The 21,027-nt window shown below is 33.4% G+C and overlaps 1 protein-coding gene across 1 annotated transcript; it reads right to left on the bottom strand.

Annotated features, from left to right (window-relative positions):
* Window positions 1–831: 831 nt before the first annotated feature.
* On the bottom strand, window positions 832–18,369 carry LOC145319038 (uncharacterized). The gene is made up of 5 exons (XM_080160861.1): window positions 17,965–18,369; window positions 9,840–9,960; window positions 8,384–8,443; window positions 4,246–4,419; window positions 832–2,731 (listed from the first exon to the last, which is right to left on the bottom strand). The coding sequence occupies exons 1-5, from the start codon at window positions 18,087–18,089 to the stop codon at window positions 1,394–1,396; spliced, it is 1,818 nt and encodes a 605-aa protein (XP_080016987.1). The 5' UTR covers window positions 18,090–18,369; the 3' UTR covers window positions 832–1,393.
* Between the last annotated feature and the right edge of the window lie 2,658 nt (window positions 18,370–21,027).

Here is a 21,027-nt window from a genome sequence, read left to right as displayed (position 1 = left end):
AAGATTAGAGGGGCATACATAAATGGAACCAGTAGCGTGCACAGGATTATGCCATCGGGTGTGTGCATAACCCTAAAAAAACGTGTTATACAGACAACAAAAAAGGTGTTAAACAATGCGAAGTGCGCAATTTTTTTCAACTCTCCTAATTTTAAAGGGTTGGGATTTTTTATCTCGACTGCATAATACATTTGTTTCAAAGTTTTTTCTTTTAGTATTGTCCATCTATGCTTAAATAAATATAAAGGGGGAAACGTGAGTTTATTGTTGTACTGTTTCTACGTTTGATCAACACTTTAGGAATGGATATAAAAAAAAACGTGGATATTGTGACGGAAATTTTTGTCTTTAATTTAGGTTGCTCAATCTCATATTAGTCTTAAGTTTTTGGTCGATACGTTTCTTCATGGTCAGGGGAAGGGATTGGATAAAAACATGAGAGCGGGAGGGGATTAACGTTAAATTATCCAGTAGTAAGACACATTTTATCAGGGTATGCGAGAATCTTGCACAATATCCACCTAAATTATGTACATTTCTGGAGGTTACCGTAATGAATAATGAATATACAACATATGACAGGGGGAAAATTTAGGTTGCTAACATGGACATCATTTATTAGTCAGTTCGTTCATTCAGTAGGAGGAGAGGCGATAAGGAAACTCGATTGAATGTGGGGGGGGGGGCTATTTTAGCCATCTACAAGTTTCATATTATTTTAGTACAACATGATAATCTGGTGTAAGGTCCAACTGATAATTAATCCAATATGATGAATAAAATACAAAAAAATTATAGTACGTAACGAAAACCATTAAAAGTAAAACAGAATTTCTTTCGATTTATTTATTTTGTTTATAATTTAACCAATAGAGTTTAAAAGATCTTCTACATAGGGTTTGATTTAAAAACATCTACATAGATTTAATTTTAATTATATTAAAGTATTAACAAATAATTTTCACATATTTTTTACAGTTTTGGTCATTTTAATGCCGCTTTTAGTTTATCACAAATTTACACTTTTAAAGGGCTTTTTGGAGTTATTTTGTGTTTCTTTTTTCACTTTACTTTTGAGCCCTTTTTGGTCATTTTAATGTAATAGACAGTAATAGGATGTTTGTTTTTCTTATATATATTAACATATAGAAGGAGGACTTTCTAATAAATAACAAATACAAATATCACAATAAAAATGTAATATTTAGGCCATACTTTTGTAAAAAGTTGAATCTTTCAAAGATATTTGAATAATGTTGTAAAGAAACTTATTTTAAATTAAATAAAATGTTAAGGTAGAAATATTTTTTTGCTATAAAAGTAGCCAAATAAACATAAATTTTCATTAAAAATGTTTATATCAATATGGTCTAAAATGTTAATTGCTAAAGTTCTAATAACCAAACGAGGAAGCTGAACTTGGGGTAAAATTCTGTTGGGATCTCAATCCCCCTCCCTCCCCAATAATTGGCGGGGGCGGTGGTGGCACAGTCACCTCAATACCCCGCCTACCATATTGCCCTCCACGCGTACTGCACATACTTGCGTCCCGCCTGTGAAATTGCTGCTCCTTCATGATACCGCCGCCGCCGCTAACGGCTCTCTGTAGCTGCTCTTCTTTGGAGGATGAATAATATCCCGAGCTGCTAGCTCCTGAACACTGACCCGAGCTGCTCCCAGAAAGCTGCTCCATTGGGCTGCAGGCAGCATCCGCCTCGGCATTTTTCTGCTTAATATACTCCCGGTACATAGATTCCTGCATGCTGCGCTCGTCAAAATCACTATTTCCGCCGCCCGCCGATGAAGTGGAAGCCCCAAATTTACGTGCATAAGCACTTACTTCTGACAAATGCATGGCTGCCGCAGCATTGTGCTGCTGCTGTTGGCGGCTATTGACAGTAGCAGCCCGTGCAGTGGCAACCGCCATGTTACTGACACAATCGCCTAGCGGCGGTTCTTCGGGAAGATTGTCTTGTGGATTGCGGCGTTGAATTTTGGAATGAACTGACAGTGAACGTTTTAGCTGCGCTCTGGATTGAGATATTGACCGGGCATCGTCTAGCCCGCCGTACATTGACTTAGTATCAAGTCCCGGTGTCCGCCTTCCCGTTACAATCCTGTCCTCATTGTACATAGCTCCATTACCACCGCCGCCGTTGTACAAACTTTTTGTACCGCCGTAGACTGACTCAGCTCCTGCCAAGTGCTGCCGTTTGTATGGTTTAACAGAAGTATTGTAGACTGAATCTAATCCTGTCAACCCATCGTTATATGTGGCAATCATATTTGATTTAAACTGACGAACCCGTTCCAAATCGTCAATCATATCCTCCTCGCTCTTCATTGATCCCGTTTCCATGTCTTTGCCGCCCATTCGGCGGTTAAGGTGCTGGTCGCCTTCCGCCCATTTCGGTTTTTTCAGGTTAAAAATAAAGGTGAAGCAAAATGCGCCACAACATGCCCCCAAAATTGGCCCGGCCCAGAACACCCAGTGGTAGGCCCAGCCGTCGGCAACAAACGCGGGACCCAGGGCCCGCGCAGGATTCAGCGAGCCGCGGTAGGCCGTCAGGGAGGTCAGGTATGCCAGGCCGATGGTGAGACTAGTGCTGAATGGTTCGGCCGGCGGCGAGGCCCGCCGTCCCGACGGGGATGTGGCGGGTGTGACGCTAAAGAAGACGTACGCCACTAGGAAGCTCAGGATAAATTCCATACCAAAGTTTGCGATGGAGGCCTGAAAAAAAATCTAATTATAATTCATATTTAGGTATAAAACAGTGAAAATATGTCCATTAGCTCTGAATTTTGGTTTTTCTATGTGAACAAAAGGGTTTAGGCTTAGTTAGGTTAGGTTATATTGGGTACCGGGTCTTGCAGGTATGGACCACCCATCCCCCTCCGTAGCGATTTAGTCTAAAGATAAACTACTACTCTCCACTAAATTTTAATTTATTTTATTTAGAAAAATAGGATGGGGGGGGGGGGGGCTCATTCTGTACTTGAGGTACATTGAGAGAAAGCACATACAAACTCGATAGAAGGCTCATTTAATTTCAAACATTTGTTAAGGATAGAAATATTATTATAGAGAATCTTGGCTTTAAAATACAGATACAAAAGCAAAAAAAAATATTTTAAAAGGTCTTGTAAAATTGCCTTGCTTGAGAGAAAATGAAAAATATATGGTAATATCAAACTGAGGTTTCTCGCTTTATTGGAAAAATTTATAAAACTTTTGTAATTTCAATACTTTGCAAAATTTTTGCTTTGTGTTTGTCTGTGTTACTGTTTGTTTTTAAGAAATACAAAAGGATAATTTTGTTCAGAAGCGACGCAGCAATAACAATACTTTTGATTACAAAGAACAGTAGATTGTAAATAGAGCAATAATAGAGAATTTTGATGTATAGTAAAATTAGACTGTGCATATGTGAGTTGTGTAAAAGCTTTGCTGCTAACTAAAAATTGCAATATATATATTATTAGCGTAGCTACTATATTACTAGGTATCACCCTGTTCGAGATAAATAAAAATATCCTTTATTTTGAAAAATTGTATTTTTTATGAAATAAAGTTCTTTAGGTAATAAAAATTTATTATGTAGGTATCTAGTATCTTATAGAAATTGGTGTATAATGTGATTTATTTACAAAACCTGCAGAATGCTTAGAATTAAATTAAACATAAAATTCTGCACTTAATATACTATTATGTTCTTTTGTCAATATGTTGTTATTGCTGTTCTACTTTTGGACATAATTGTCTTTGTTCGTATAAAAAAATTTAAGAATAAAAACATTTGTATTTAATCTAACTGTAAGTAAACACACACAGATTAAATTTAAACTTTGTGTAAGTAATCTTAATTTAATTTTTGCATATCACAAAGAACAGGAAATTGAAAGCAGCAGAAAAGGAATATTTTGGGATAGCTTTACACAGGTCCCGGGAAGGTTTTAGGCTATCCTATTTTTATATTTACGTGTAAGGATGCTTCAAGGCTATTTATATGCACTTCCCTACACCTTCAAGTATAGAATACCTAGGTTTTAGGGGCGCAGTAGCTAATCCCTAAGTAAAGTAACGGTATGTCTATTTGGAAGATGGAAATACCACTAGAGGTCTATGTGAAAATTCCTTTGAGAACTCAATCAGTTTTGTGGTTGGCGAGACCTTAAGGGACAGAAGTCTTAGCCCCTCTTAATATAAATTTTGTAATAGCACCGCTACTTAACCAAAAATATTACCTCTCCAAACTGATTTTTAGCGCCGCTCCTGCCGTACACCCCGTACACGAGCGCGGCTCCCGCAATGGCACCACCACACTGTGCGCAAAGGTAAGCGGCACCGCGCAGGATGGTTATCCGCTTCATCAACACACTGGCGATGGAAATGGCAGGGTTGAAATGGGCTCCGGATACCTAAAAATAAAGAAAATTTACGTTAAAACTCATCTTGTAAGTATGACTATATCGGTTTATCTGTAAGGTAAAAACAGTAAACACCAATAAAAAAAATAGGTTACAATTACTTTATGTAAAATAATTGTTCTTCTTTGATTATTGGTAGAAGATTTTAACCATAACTATTTATTCATAGTTTAAGCGCTTTTTTTTGACAATATCTGCCTTCAGACTATTAAGCAAAAATAATTTTAATTTCATATTGCCCCTATATTAGGTTTGTCCATGAATAAAAATCTCTCTTAGATCAATAATACAATTCCAAATTGCTTAGATTTTTAAAATCTATTTCCTAAAAATTTAGACTCTCTATCCCTTCTCCCTGGCGGGCTGAAGGAAAACTACAAGAGCAGCATTTATTGAAAGAGATTTGTTATTGGAAATCAGGTATTACATTTTCTCATAACAAATATTATCCATCTATTCTATAAAAGAAAGTTGTTCATCTAAAGCTGCAAAAGTTTCACTTGTAGTGCGCCCCTAGCATTGAGGGGCTATGTATTTGAAGGGGGAATGGGTAACTAGGCAGAACAGTAGCCTAAAATCACCATAAACTTGCCCTTAGATTTTTTATTAAAAAGGACTATAATATATGTATATTCTATGATATAAAGTAGTAAGAGTTTTTTGTTTAAAACTTAAACCCTTAATAACCACTGAACCGATTTGGATCACTATTTTAGGAAGGCTGTGAAGGTTTAGTTATTTCTTGCATCATATTATAAACAGCTTTCCGCGGATATAGAATGTACAATTATAAGATAAAAACTATTTTTTAACCGGAGGTGCCGAAGGCAAGGGCTAAAAAAACAGCACCTCGGGGCTAAAAAAATGGTTTTAATCTTATAATTGTACATTTTTATATTCGTAGAAAGCTGGATATAATACGATTCTATTTTTTTCGTATGGATGAGAACCGGATCCTATTTACCGGATTCTAATAATTACGAGAAAATGTTTTCTTTGTTTTTAGATCTTTGGATGATTTTAAGCTAATTCTCGAATAAAGAACCCCTAGGGGCTAGGGGCGAAGACGCTAGTTAGGGTTAAAAATGAAATATTAGTTAAATAGAATGACCATTCGATGATAAAAAAAATCTCCTTACATTGCTTATATTTATCTTTTGGGATGAAAAGAAATATAAAATGGGATGACAATATACATAAATAGCGAAGCTACAAAGAATGAGGGCAAATCCACAAGTATACAGCAATATTATTTGTAAATGAAGAAGAAAATACCTAACTATAAAAAGATGATTTTGAAGAAAGAATAATTGCCGTACAGACGGGCAGACCATTATAATAAAGTCGGTGCGCTCCAAGAACTATTCTTTTATGAATGTAAGGAAATGTAAACTCATTGTTCACTACAATATGAAGATCTTTCAAGTGTGTGTAAGAGAAAAATAGATTAAGAGGAATAAAAATAGTTTCAAGTACTCTTAAAAAGCACAATTTTATCAATAAGCAGCAGAAAAAATCTAATAAAGTAATAGTTTAATTATAAGAAGAACAATTAACTATAAAACAGAAAAAACTTGAAGTTAAAGCTATGTAAAAGTTTGTTTGTATGTATGTAATTGTCTGTATAGGTGACAATATTAAAAAAAAATTCTCTCCAAAAACAGCATTTCGCTATTAAATGCAGTCTACATGAACCCTTGAAATTTCCCCATATAGAGTTACTTAACGACAGACAGACATTGTGAGTTATAGAGTAGCTTCGCTACAAAACTTTAGATTAGCATGTAGTTTTATGAAACCAGATACTTTTCAAAATACAGGAAATCCACAAAAGACTTAAAGAACATACAAAATAAGACTCGGGTTTCAATGTAAGGTGTTGTCACAAAGTTAAAAATATTAAATTATTCAATTTAACGAATCAAAATCATGGTTATGTCGTCCTACAGACAATCAACACTTTGTCTAGTAAAGAGATATTCCCGTCATTTGAAGGAATAAATACGAATAGGTATGATTTCAAACTTGCTTTATATAATAATTAGTGCTAATATGTAATTTTGTGAGTATTGAACAAACATAATCCTAGATATGTACGTGTATGTTTTTGTTCTTTACAAAAAGAAGACCAAATCCCAAGAAAGGGGAGGAGGAGACAATGAAATACATTGGATGGGTGATAGTATTTTGTCCCTCGTCCTACTTATGGTAATTTACGTATAGTCATATCATTACTTTTTAAAAGCGAAGCTTTTCTATAAATGGGGTATATCTATACGTCTTTCCATATAGGTTTGCTTTTTTGGTTTAATAAGGCATGTTAGTATTGTCCTATCGATTTCAAACTTTGCATGATGATTTCTATAACAGGTAGGTACTATCTAGAAAGCCTTGGAACTCTATAATCATTACCAGATAGTCTGTACGTCCATTTAAACCTGCCGAATCGATTTTTAACTTTTTTGACTATATATGTGTTAATGTTCTTTTTTTCAACTGTTTGATGGATGTTGTCGCCCTTTTTCATAAATATACCTAGCTTTTGAATAAAACAAATTTTTTTGTTAAAATAGGAGAAAAATTTAAAGAAACAATCCAATTTTCCCTTAAAAGTGCAAAATGGGAAAAGGAAGTAAATACTAAAAAGTTAAGAAAAGTTTAGTAACCTATTATTATGTATACCTATCGAGGGGGGAAATTGTATAAATCGCAGGGATTTTAAAAGATATATCCAACCAGAGGGGAAGGAACAATGGAAACTAACTTACAATGGTGATTTAAGTTTTATAAACATGTTATCTCATTCGTAGTCAATTAATATAATCATTCTTGTCTAATAATTAAAATGGTTTTCCCTAAAGCTTACCTACCCATGTCCTTTAGTGCAAAATCTAAATTCTCTTGTTCTCTATTTTTCCAATTCCTTGGTGGAATCAATAACATAATTAACTGGTGCAAAAAGGTGATAAAAAACTGTTGCGCTTTTTTCGTTTTTGCTAGTTTTTTGGCCCTGTTAGTCTAATTAATTCTTTGATAGCAGCACCATTTGTGTGATAACTGTGCATTTAACAAGTTATGCCTGTTCATAGACTAAAGCATTCCCTCTACTCTTGATTATATGTCATGTACTTGATAGAGCCTTCTATTTAACATGAGGTCAAGCCCAATATTTTTTTGAAATATAAAAACAAGAATTATTCTGTCTTAAAGTAACGATGTATTTAAAAGATCAATAGTAGACATTAAATTTACATCTGAAATTTATTTTTCTATCTATTTTCTTAAAACTTTTATAGCTTGTTATTATTATACTATTTATGGACGTAACTGTCCTTGTTTTCTTTATGGTATTTTTGTAGCACCCCAATAAAAGTGTAAGAATATTGAAAAATATATATATACAGTATAATATTGGCATAGTAATGGCCGAACTTCATCCCGCAGGGAAATAAAAGGGGGTTTGTGGGTCAAACAAAACAAAAAAGAATTGATTTCATTTGACTGTCTTGTATTTGATTAATACTAAAGTAACAGGCATGGATGTGTGTGATACCTTCAAAATATTATTTAGTCTACATTTTAAGAAAGGCTTAGTATAAATCCAGGGCAGGTTTAAGGCTATTTGGAAGAGAATGTACGAACGAATTCCAAAGACGTCTAAGCAAATTAAGTAAGTGGGGTGTGGGAGTAATCTTTATATCATATTTGCAAGGACGTCCAAGCTTTTTATTGAGGGGAGGGGGAAGATAATTTAGCCCCTTTCTCATTAAACGTCCCTGACGACTTTCAAAGTGATTTTTTTTATTGGAAATCTTAAGGAAAACATTCAGATTCCTATCTCTAACAGGACCTAGGTCAATATACTTGGATAGATTGACGGACGGACGGACATACTTTGCTTAAGGAATAGTTGCGCTACTTTACAACAAGGGCAATAATATTCAAAACAGTATACCTGCATAAACGCATGTGTTAGTGTTGTAATTGCAAGTCCAGCTGTTATTGCTGATACAACCTAAATAAAATAAATAATAATACTTTTAAAGAGGCAGAATAATAGTTATTTATCGCATCGTATTATAAACAGCTTTCCACGGATATCAAAATGAAAAATTATAAGATCAAAACCAGTTCTGAGCTACCAAAACTGATATCAATTTTATGATTTTTATTTTAATGTTTTAGAAAAATTCTCTGTAATACGATGCTATACATGATTTTTCAGTATGGATAAGAACTGGTTCCAATTCAGCGGATATTAATCCGTTTCGAAGCCATACTTGAAACTTTTTAACACAATAATTTTACTAGGTATAGGAATGAGATGATTAGCATGAATAGAATTGTTATTGATATCAGCTCTACGCTTTTATATCAGATATCTTAAATTATTCAACCCCAGTCACTGTGGGCTATAATTGAATCAAGACAAAAGTAAGTGCCGAGCCCTGAGACCTATGTATGGTGAAAATAGACATAAAACCATGATGATTCCAGGTAAAATCAAAATATTTCAGCGGGGGCTTTTTGAGAAAATTAGATTTGAAAATTTCAAGTTCAATTTTCACCCCCAAGGAGTTGCCGCATAATCATGACAAGAAAAGCAAATATTATTTATTTTAAATTTTGAACAACTTTGCTTTTATGAAGTCCTTCTTAAAACCTCTCTATATATGATTTATTTTAGGCTGAATTTTCGTGACCTTTGCAAAGCAAGTGATAAAAATGGCCATTTATTAACTCCCAAAAGACCACCCCAAACACTAAAATTTTAAGTTATGAGCTTATTTTTAAGATATTGAGCTGATTTTTTTAATGGAAGCTTTTATTGCATAAATGAGTTGATTAGCTATCCCATATTTCATTTTTGCACTTTACTTCTAGGGGCTTGTAAGCTCAAAACTTATAATTTTGTATTTGGGGGGTTGTTTTACCCCAAAAGCCCCTAGAAGTAAAGTGCAAAAATGAAATATGGGGTGGCTAATCAACTCATCTGTGTAATAAAAGGTTCAATTTAAAAAATCAGCTCAATATCTTAAAAATAAGCTCATAACTTAAAATTTTAGTGTTTGGTGGGGTCTTTTGCCCCACTAACCCATAGAGGGAAAGTCCCAAAATTCAATTTTCAAAATTTTACAGGTAGATCCAATCATATAAGAGAGCTTATAAAAAGAATTAGGTTGATAACTATAAAAACAAGCCCAAACGGCCAGGGCAAAATTTGATACTGAATTTTCATTTCCTATAACTGTACAAACTCCCCCCCCCCCTTATTAATTTTATGATTTTTATTTTAATATTTATGAAAATTTTTTTAATTAGATGCTAGACATGGTTTTAGTATAGCTGAGAACCGGTTCAAATCCACCGGCTATTAATCGGTTTCGAGGTCATACTGGAATTTATATTACCTGAACCATAGCTATACTGTCTTTAGGATAATTCAGAGCTTGATGGGTGCTGCTCAATAACATCACATAGAAGAATGTCCCGATACATTCTCCGATTATTGCTCGCCAAAACTCTAGCGACCTGAAATTAAAAAAAAAAAGTATAAATATTATGCGAGCTATATATTAGAGACTCAAAAATTAAACCAAGTATCTATGGGCGGAGCAGGGAGGTCAGTACAACAGACTAAAAACTTCCAGGAACCTATGTGACGATACCCTGAAGTGAAGAAATCAATCAGTTCAGTGGTTAAGTGGTTGAGATCTTAATGGATAAGCAAAAACTAGTATGATAGGATAGTAAACTTTATTATGGAGAATCGAGCAATTTTTCATGTACACCTTCATTTAAAGGCTTTGCTAAAAGAATATTAAAATTGACCAAAAAGAAAATTTTAGCAATTTGAAATGAAGACCATTTAATGATATGCTGCGAAGTTATAATGTGAATACCACATCTGTGTCATTTTATATCATCTGGAGAGAACATACAATGTCGATAATTCTATACTGGATACCTTCACAAATATCATATATTAATTGGGTAAGTTTTATTTAAATTGTAGTATTGGGATAGTGCCATGAAAGATAATTTAAATCTTTAAATAGCTGTAAAATTCATCATTAAGACAACTATTTATCTTTCTTTAAAAGAATCAAAGAGTTTTTATGATCATACCCCATATATTATTACTAATTTTGAATAAATCCTCATATGGCATGTCAATGAAATATCAGCAATGACTACTTTCATATAATGGAAACTAGTGATGAGAATCCGGATCCGGAATCCGGATCCGGAATCCGCCCAATTTTGGAATCCGAATCCGTATCCGGAATCCGTTTTTTATAGCGGATTCCGGATTCTAAATTGATAGGCTAAAATTACCGTCTTGAGTTTTTTCTTACAACTCCCTCTTTTTGAAGGCAAAGATCACCCCCCTTCAGAATCCGGAATCCGAATCCGGCCCAAAAATTCGACGGATTCCCATCCCTAAATGGAAACAAAAATACTGCTAAGAGAGTGACAGCAGACCTATCATAGACGGATAGACAGAAACTAAACCTATAGACTGACAAACTGAGTAAAATAGAGAGGGTTGCAATGTTGATTTGTAGAGCTTAAACTACAAGAAACTTAAAGACTACAATGTCTTTATCCAGGCGGGATTCCTAATTCCTTTTTATCAATTTTTTTTTAAAGGGGGGAGGCGGATGTGCCACTTTTTGAAACCAAAATTAAAAGTCAAAGGAACTCAACTAAAAAAGAGTTACAGGTCTAAGATTTTGCATGGCAGTTGCTTTATAGGGTTACAATATGGAACAGTGAAGAAACGGCGGCGCATCCGCCGAAAACCGCCGAGAAATTGCAAAAAAATTCGGCGGGAAACGGCGGTTTTCGGCGGTTGCGCCGCTGTTTCTTCACAGTTCCATATTGTACCTCTATAAAGCAACTGCCATGCAAAATCTCAGACCTGTAACTCTTTTTTTAGTTGAGTTCCTCTGTTGACTTTTAGTTTTGGTTTCAAAAAGTGGCACATCCGCCTCCCCCCTTTTGGATTGGTAAAATATGAAGGATTTTAATCACCAATAATGTCATTTGATACATTAATGATGTTCTTAATTAAACAATTAAATCTTAAATTCTATGGTTAACTAGAATATTATTTCATTTTGCTTTTCAAGAATTTTATATTAAAATTTTCGCCACTTTGTATGTACAGTGTACACCCATCTAAAATTAGGCCAAACAACCATCTGAGAGTTGCGGAGTAATTGAAAAATTATACCTATGGATTTCTATTAGTAGTTGGTGGTGCCAGGATTGTAATCTTAATGGACGTTCTAGAGATATTAATAAAATTACAAATAATCACAGTATAGGTATTAACCACCTATTGTTAACTAACTGTATTTTTTAGTCACAACTACTACCTTTAATCGTTTGTGTTTGTTGGATTTTGAAAAGGCGTTTGACAGTGACCCTCTTTGCTTTTTATTCCAGAAGTAAAAGTGTTTTTTTACTATAGATTTTTTGTAAAGACAAGAAGATATGACAATGGAGGATAAATAAATCATCCCCACTATTCTAATGTTCTAAATTATGTCTATGGTATTTTAAAAAGATTTGTGTGGAAAAACAAATTTCCTCCTTATTATATTGAGAGATTAATATATGTATATTTATCTATACATTATGGAAATGGATTATCATGATTCTCTTTATAATAAAAATTGTATAAAAAACAGTGAAATACAAAAAGTCCTTAATATTTTTTTTATTTCTATGCTGATAAAACTAAAAGCCATGACCACTTTTAAATGCCATATTGGCAGGATAAATAATGAGAATACTTTTGACAACAGTCTAACTTGCCATTTTAAAGTTAAAAAGCAAGACTTTTTGGCTGTTTTTAAAGAAGACTTGACAACGGTATTGGTGAAACACTGCCTAGGGGTTGGCAAAAGTTTTGGCAAATCCATTCTGGAGTTTAAACTTTACTTTCCAAACACTGAGACTCAATCTTTATATAATACTTTGAAGTAGTGCAGCTGCTCTATAATTAGGATATGTATGTCTGTCTGTCACGCATATACACAAACGCCCCGAATTGCACAAACACACTCAAGTATATAAAGGAACAATTTAATTTTGCTGAAGGTGTTATATCAGCTTTACTATTATTAAAATTCCACAAGCTTAACATTAGTAAATTTTATATTTTGTTGTCTTCACAGTATACTGCTTCATTTAAATGAGTTTTCGGCTGCACTAAAACTATTGGAAATGTTAACTCGCTTTATTTTCTAGTATTTAATAGGTATCTATCATCAATTTCTGTCAAAATTAAGTATTTTGTCATGTTGTCATATATACCTAACTATTTTCAATAAACATAAATTATTAAAAACTGATCTTTCTATCAGAATACGATAATGTATAGACAGAAGGTAACGACGAAGCAAAATATATTTTTAGTTGACCAAGACAACCCCCCGTCCCAAACTCGCTTCATTTGAAAATGAGGGTAGGGGTTCTACAATTGGCAAAAAAATTTATATTACTTCCAAGGCGTTTTCCTCTTTTTTCAATTTTGAAAATTTGAGTACCCCCCCGACAACGAACAACTATTTTAGTTTAGGTTAGAGGCTAGGGAGCCGAGCGCTGCGGCTAGGCAGGCAAGGGGGTCGAGCGCTGCGGCTAGGCAGGCAAGGGGGCCGAGCGCTGCGGCTAGGCAGGCAAGGGGGCCGAGCGCTGCGGCCAGAGTTGTTAGTTGTCGGGGGGGTACTCAAATTTTCAAAATCGAAAAAAAAATTCTACGGGGATATTACCACTTCCAAATATAATTAAAACAAATTACGCACTAATGTAGAATAAAACTATTGGTTGAAATTCTTCGGACACAGTTACTTTCAACAAAAATCCAATCAAGATTTTATAATATCAAACCTAACGATTGAAGAGTTTATATCAGTCCATTGCATCCTCGCCTCCCCCCCCCCCGCACTCCCTATCATCTTTTATTGAATTGACATATCAGTGATTCATTAATAAAAAATGTTAGCTTGTTATTGCTGCGCTACTCATGAACATATTTATGAGTTTTTTCAGTTTGTCCTAAGCATCAATATGTAATGGCTTTATTTTAGCTTTGTAGGTGTCTGCTGTCAGGGATTTAAAGATATTTATGTTGTGTTGACTATCGTGCAGGGTTTCGGATCCGGATCCGCAAGGATCCGCATATTTGCGGAAAAAATGGAAAAATCTACCTAAATTTATATAAAATCTCAGACATTCTCTTGATGAGAGCCAATCTTTAAGGTTTAGGTTCAGACTTGAAAATTAAAAGTATTTTTGACTTTGAATTACCTAAAGATTAAAATTTTTTAGAAAAACTTGGTGATTTTATTTTTATTGTCAAGGATCCGGAACCAGATCCGGATCCGGATACAATCAATGCGGATCCGAAACCCTGCTATCGTGTCCTCATAAACAGGGTTGAGCAGAGAGAGAGAGAGGGGACATTGGGCTGTTTATTACACTAGTTCCCAATGTTTTATAATACCTAGCGTTTTCTTATTCGTTGACTTAACAACTTTGGGGAAACTTATGTAGAAAGAAATTTTTGGTCAAAGCTCGACGTCCTGTGATCTCTTAGAAAAGTCAAAATTAGATGTCGGCCGCGCTTTCTTGAATGTAAAACATATTTAGGCAGGTGTTCTACCTTAATACTCAATTAATAAGGAATAGCCAACAAGCGAAATAAATCTTAAATAATATTTGGGGGGCAGATATAAAGGTCGTCAATATACTATATGATGCCCCCAACGACAGCCGAAAATCACGTATAGGATTCGTGATTTTTTTCCGAATGAATTTCGTTGTTGGAGTAAGCTGTGAACGAAAGTTAGATTCCCCATCCATTAATCCCTGACACGTCAAGTGCACTGTTCATCGATAATCATTGAAAATCTATACCTACATTTCTTTCATATATGTGTTACGTGTGTAAGTGAGAAAGAGTTCAGGGAGGCCGGGGACATTGGGTTGTTTATTACACTGGTCCCCAAAGTTTAATAATAACATTTTCTTATTCATTGGCTTCCCAACTTTGATTGGATCTGATTGGTTGGTTCATTAAGTTAAGTGTCTAATTGTACTAATTGTAATCTACAGAAGTGACAATTTTTTGTATTATCATTGGGGATGAACATTAATTTATCGGTCATTGTCTTATCCCTTTAGATCCCTTGTAAAAGAGTTAGAACATTTTCTTTCAGTAACAAAGCTCTGCTAAAATTCACTTTGTCCATACAGAAATGAAATTTTCACAGCTTCTTTTAGTTTATTTGCCCGTCCAACCGTCAATACATTTCTAACGTTATGAGGTTTTTTATAATTGTAAAGTCTACGGTTAATAATAATATATATGACTTAAAAAAGACACTGAATATTCCTATGAGCATCTAAGTCACTTTGTCCTTTAGCGGAAGTGAGATCATACCTACCAAAACTAGGCCACTGGGATTTTATCTTATGAAAGAGGTGTTTAAAATGACAATGAATGAATTCAAAGTAAGGTTATATGTAAAGGTACGAACAATTTTTACTTTTTTGTTTTTACTGAACCGATTGAGATGTCTATTTTAAGTTTCACAGGGGTCCCTGAATGGTTTTAGGCCACCTTATTTTTAGATTTGATAGGGTAGTTTTAGGCTATTTGCTGCCCACTAAAAGCAGTTCTTCCAAATAGTTTGATCATTTTTTGTCTTTAAAAAAGTCTTTATTATCTCGTATTGTGGTTTAAGGCTTATATTGTAGAGGCTAGATGTGCAGCCACTAGTTAAGAGATTTTATAACATTAACATTATGACTGACAACTTTAGTCTTCTGTTGATAAAATAACAGGACAAAAACATTATTATTTATCTAACTTAATAAACAGCCTTGATATTCTGTCCTTGCTGCCTAATTGTCAGACTGCCAACTGCTTTAGAATAGCTGCCAATATTAGAGACTTTAGATTAGGAATTGATGATTCAAAATTTTAATTGAGAGAAAATTTTAGGCAATATGAAGTAGTAATGATTTTTTGTTAGTAGCATAAGATCTCGAAAGTGGATTGTTCAATAGGATGCACTTTTCAGAGAAGCTATATATATGTACCGACTAAATTTACTTTTTCTCATATACCCCCCCCCCCTGGACCTTTAAGAAGATTCTCTATAAAGGAGAACCATGTATGTTCATCAGTTAGCGAGACACTTCGCTAAAGACAAAAAAAAAATATTTTATTTTATGTAGGTAATAGAATATTAAAATGATGTATTTTAAACTTTATTATGTGTTTTTAATGTATTGATTTTAAAGTTAAAATAAAAATTCATATCTATCAAACTTTTAAGGGAAGAGTAAAAGCAAGAACGATTATATTACTTTGTAGCAAAGTGTTAAAATATAATAATAAAATAAAAACAATAATGTAATGGAAAAACATTTAGCAAACAGAGAGGTATTTATAGAATATGGTAATTATATCATTATTAGAATAGCGATTTTACAAAAACCTTTATAATAGCCAAATTAAATAATGCTTCTAGGTCCATAATATTTATTCCAGTATAGCTTCGAAGCCGATAAAAATATCCGGTGTTAATAACCGGTTCTCAGCCATACTGAAAAATTATGTATAGCATCGTATTATATCCAGTTATCTACGAATATCAAACTGAACAATCATACTAAGATTAAAGCTAGTTTTTTAGCCCGTGTCTTCGCTAAATATATAAATATCAGGACTAAAAAACTGGTTTTAAATAATTTTAATCTTATATTTGTACATTTTTATATCCGCGGGAAGCTGTTTATAGTACAATGCAATAAATAACTACCTATTATTTATCTCAAATTCTTTTTAATAAGGTAGAGAAAAGAATATATAAAATAATACCCAAGAAATCATAAAATCTATATGTTAACAAAATAACTTAAAAGAACGGACATGAGGATAATTAACTTATAGAGATTGCTATTAATAGAATAGAACAAGGATGACAACATACATAAATGCAACATACAGACAATCTAAAACCAATATATGGCGCTATTAGTTTTAAATAACTTAAATATTATTAGAAGCTAATTGTAGAAATATTATATTTATAACTGCGTACCTATTCGTGATAGTAATGACCAGTTTATTTGAAACTATGGTGCTGTGCCCTTCGTTACAAGGTTTGAAATTGATAGGATTATTCTAACATGTCACAATTTACATATTAAAACCAATCCATTTCGGACGAACAGACAAACACTAACTGTAGATAGTTACGCTGCCAAAACTATAACTAAAAATAGGGGGGAGGGGGAACGGCAGGTGTAAAATATTAACCGAAAATACTCACTTCTAGGTTCCTAGCTTAGCGTATTTCCGTTAATAATAAATATATATATTATTTAATAGGATAAAAGAATCATTATTCTAAGTTATTTACTCATTTAAATAAATCTCTATTATTCAATCATTTCAATGTTGGAATAAAATTCTATGGTAGATTTAGCTTTCTAGTAGTAATAACATGATAATACAAAGTTGTTAGAAAGTCTCACAACAGCATGTCACAATGCTAAATAAATGCCTTATATTTAATATTATGTCAACAAGATCAACATGGTATAATTCTTTAAAACTCGTGTTTTTAGTAGCAAAGCCAACATATAACTCAATTTGCCTGTCCGTCCATCGTCTTAAAGAGGAATGCAAATTGAAAAGCTGCCATTTGAGATAGACAGTTGATCTTTATTATTAATATTCTTCTTCGTTGGTCCTTTAGTCTTTTTGTAACGATCTAATCGGACAGTTTCTATAGGAAAATTGAGTGCTTCTATTTTGATATTTAAGATAGGTAGAAATCTGATTATTTTGGTGAAGATTTTTATGATAGATGAAAGAGTGAATATACTTATCTAAATATCCCTAATTTAATTGAGTTTCAAACTAAATTTAGTTTAAAACCCAATTAACCATCACCCCCCCCCCCCCCCCGCCTAATACACTCGAACTCTATAATCTCATTAATTAGGCTCTGATTTTAAAACACATTTATTTTTAGTAGCGCAGATACTCTACACGTCTATGGTCTAATTATGTTTGTCATCTCTTTTTGATAGTTTAATTTTTAAAGCAAACCTTTCCTACATTTAGAGCTGTATATGTCCGTACGTCCGTTTAAAGGATAGCAATATCATTAATTTAGGCATGTTAAACTGTCCTAACGATTTCACACTTATATTACATAGATTGTTACTAAACATTAAGCAAACCGTCTGATTCATTATGCTTCGCTTAAATGGATGTATACTTAAATTTCATGTGATTTTTTATAATTCTTGAATAAATATTTTTATAGTATATATCAACAAAATTGTTCCCTTGTTATAGACTATTTTCTTGATACCCTATTTCCAAATTAAAAAGTTACTATAAATAAAAATAGATATCCAATGAAAACTAGATATTCCGTGATTTATTGGCAAAACATTTTATATTTACTATATTAAAATTCAAATTTCGAAGTTTTTTACCTAATTTCAATTTGAATAGGTATTTTTCCCGGGCAATTTCGTTCACTTTTCTCATCCTCATCTTGCAAAATAGCCTCAGCTGTTTCTAGGAGGCCTAACAGCCTTTTTCGACGCGCTAAATCCATTTTTAGCTACGTTTGCTATTTGATGAACTTACGCACGACTTAATTTTTAGCATTTACTTCATTTCTCACAATTTAGGCTTTTTAATTATATATGTTTCACATCATTTTAATAAAATATTCTGTATTTCACTTCATGATAATGTGTTTTATTCACTATTTCATGTTTATTTTCTGTTATTTTGTCATTGTTATCACCCTTGATGTTGTTTTGTTATTAAAGTAAAGGAGCGTTGCTTTAGAATTTAGTGATAACAACCTTTCCCTTTTGTTTACAATATTCCTTATTCCCCAAATTTACCCTTCCTCTTCATATGGCAGGGAGACACGATTAAGGAGGGTATTCGTACAAAGTTAGTTAATTTTCAAATTTTTAAAAGCTAATTTAGCTTTAGATCGTAGAAATTTAGAAAACGAGGGAAAAGTAAACATCAACCTTGCATGGTATAACTCCAACATTTAAAAAAACCTATCCACTACCCTTTAATTGGACGTTCTACTGTTAATATTCGTTATTAAAACCTCTACTTTGGAATATAATAATTATTTTGCTGTTTTTTTTTGTTTTATTGTAAAAATACCGATTAAGAGTAAGAAGGGGTGAAAAAATTACCGGCTTCTGTCTGTAGGGACACATCGGTCTGCTGAGAGGTACGAGGGTTGGGGGATGATTAAGAGTATTTTTTGGGGGGTGGGGGGGGAAATATGGGGCCAAATGGGATGTAAAAGCAATGTCATTTCAAAGTAATGGGGGGAGGGATGGATGAAGACAGCAAATTTGAAGGAGAAGCTTGCTTGCTTGCTGCTTACTTACTTATTATTGGGATTTAACCCCTCCCCGCGCCGTGAACTTTCTGACTTAGTCTCCCCCCTAATTTTTCCTATTTACTTAACAATAATTCTTCTTGTTGCTTCACCACAAAAAAAGGTAGGAGGATAGGGGCAGGGTCACAAAAAGGGCGGGGGATTTGAAATTAGATAGGGTCAGTTGGGGTTTTGAATTTACATTTCAATATGATATTTAATTTTATTATAACAATGACAAAAAATTAAAAACAGTTAAAGCTATTCTAGGTAGATATAGTATGATAATTAATTACATTGAATATGAAATTTTTATGCTTTTAGTTAAAAAACTCAAGGCAATTCATGCATATTTTTTTTAATATTAGGGGGGAGTACCATCCCCCAAAATAGTTATAAAACCTTCCCAGGAACTATAAAGAAGCTATATTAGTTCAGCGCTTAGGGAGATCCTTTAGTACACACACACTTATATATCCTGTTACTTTTATAGAGGCCTCCTGAACACCTGAATGGGGAGGAAAGTTAGTAATTCATTTTTTAGGGGGGGGGGGGTTATTTTCTAGGGGCAATTTTTCAAATAATTTACAAGCCTTCCCTGGACCTATGATAAGCTATATCACTGTAAAGGAGAACCATATCAGTTCAACGGTTATTGAGATCCTTGTACTTTATTACTTTACTGCTAAGGATTTACTTTTTATGTCAACTAAATTGTTACATCGTAACAAATAGCATAATTTGGGTCCTGTCACTTTAAGACATTTCTGTGAAAAATGTCATATTTTAGTCTTATATGAAAATTGGATCATATAAAAAGGGACTTTTAATTTAAATGAAAGAAAGGTATCTATCTCAATTGACAGCTGTGAAACCAGAAATGCAGGGGTAGGTAGCCGTGCCTCAGCGGCTTAAGCCTCAAATTTAAACAATTTTGTGTGCAAAATAAGATGGATTGTTTGTTTAGAAACAGGTATAGACATCACACTGAATTTTAATGTGATAATATGACGATTTCACTAAACCCGACTGACGTGCGGCTGCCCTACATAAGTAGAAGGATCCAAAAACAGTAAAATTGGATAAAAAGGAGTCTATATGCAAATTTTCTGTCTTACCTAAGTTTTTGGATGAAATATTGGCATACTATGTTTTACTTGGGGGAATATTGGCATACTCTGCTTTACTTGACAAAATTTTACTTAAAACAAAGATGACAACATCTATAAGTAGCTAAGCACGAAAATTATAGTTAGAAAATTGTAAAAGTAAGTTGTATACCATATGCTCCTTGGTAAGGTGTATCTTAACCAAAAATTAACAGTGTATTTTAGAAAGGGGCCTTAAAAAGCACATTTTCCTCGAGGCTTCGCTACTAAAAGAGATAACGATAACGCAGGGAGGGAGGGGACATTGTGCTGTTTATTACAATAGTCTAAAAAGTTTTATAATAACCTTTTTTATTCGTTTGCTTAACAACTTTGGGGACTTTTATTTAACTTTGATAAGTTGGTTTATTAAGTTGAGTGTCTAAACGTTTCAACCACTAATGTAATATACAGAAGGGATAATTTTGTGTATCATCACTAATGTATATGTACTTAAATTTATTGGCAATTGTCTTATCCCTTTTGATCCCTAATTTATACGTCTTTTAATGATATTTTTTGTGTGAAAATTTGCTTCATACTATTTAGAATGTCGTTGTACAAGGAAAAGATTTTAAAGTAAAGGAAGTAGATAATTATATTGTCATTATAATCTTATCTATAATTTGAAATGTCCGTCTGTCCGTACGTCCATCTGAAAAGTATTGGGGGAAGCGTGATTTTCCTATCCATGATTTTTTTGTGCTTTGCTACTTATGGATGTTGTTATCCTTGTTATATTTTATTTGTGGCTTAACGTTTATCATCCAAAACAAGAATGACACCACCACCAAGTAGCGAAGCACTAGAAAAATCATTGAGTGAGTTATAGAGCAGCTGATCAGTGGTCATAAACAAAGAAAAAAGAAAGATATGTTATTATTAAATAATAGATAATCACGTGATGATAAAGGTGTGAGAAACCACCCAATACTCCCCACAAAAAAAATTATAGTACCCCAAAACCATTGAAATCAATCAATAATTTG

The sequence above is a fragment of the Acartia tonsa genome, chromosome 5 (assembly GCF_053477335.1).
Source record: "Acartia tonsa isolate MP-2025a chromosome 5, ASM5347733v1, whole genome shotgun sequence".
Taxonomy (NCBI): domain Eukaryota; kingdom Metazoa; phylum Arthropoda; class Copepoda; order Calanoida; family Acartiidae; genus Acartia; species Acartia tonsa.
Note: the sequence above shows the minus strand (reverse complement) of the source record. Positions and strands in the feature narration are given on the sequence as shown.

What these genes read in the sequence shown, in the direction of transcription:
- LOC145319038 (XM_080160861.1), bottom strand. Translation starts at nt 18,089, where the DNA reads ATGGATTTAGCGCGTCGAAAAAGGCTGTTAGGCCTCCTAGAAACAGCT. An exon ending in CCTATTCAAATTGAAATTAG is followed by an intron (nt 9,961 to 17,964) that starts GTAAAAAACTTC and finishes TTTTAATTTCAG; the next exon opens with GTCGCTAGAGTTTTGGCGAG. An exon ending in ACAGTATAGCTATGGTTCAG is followed by an intron (nt 8,444 to 9,839) that starts GTAATATAAATT and finishes TATTTTATTTAG; the next exon opens with GTTGTATCAGCAATAACAGC.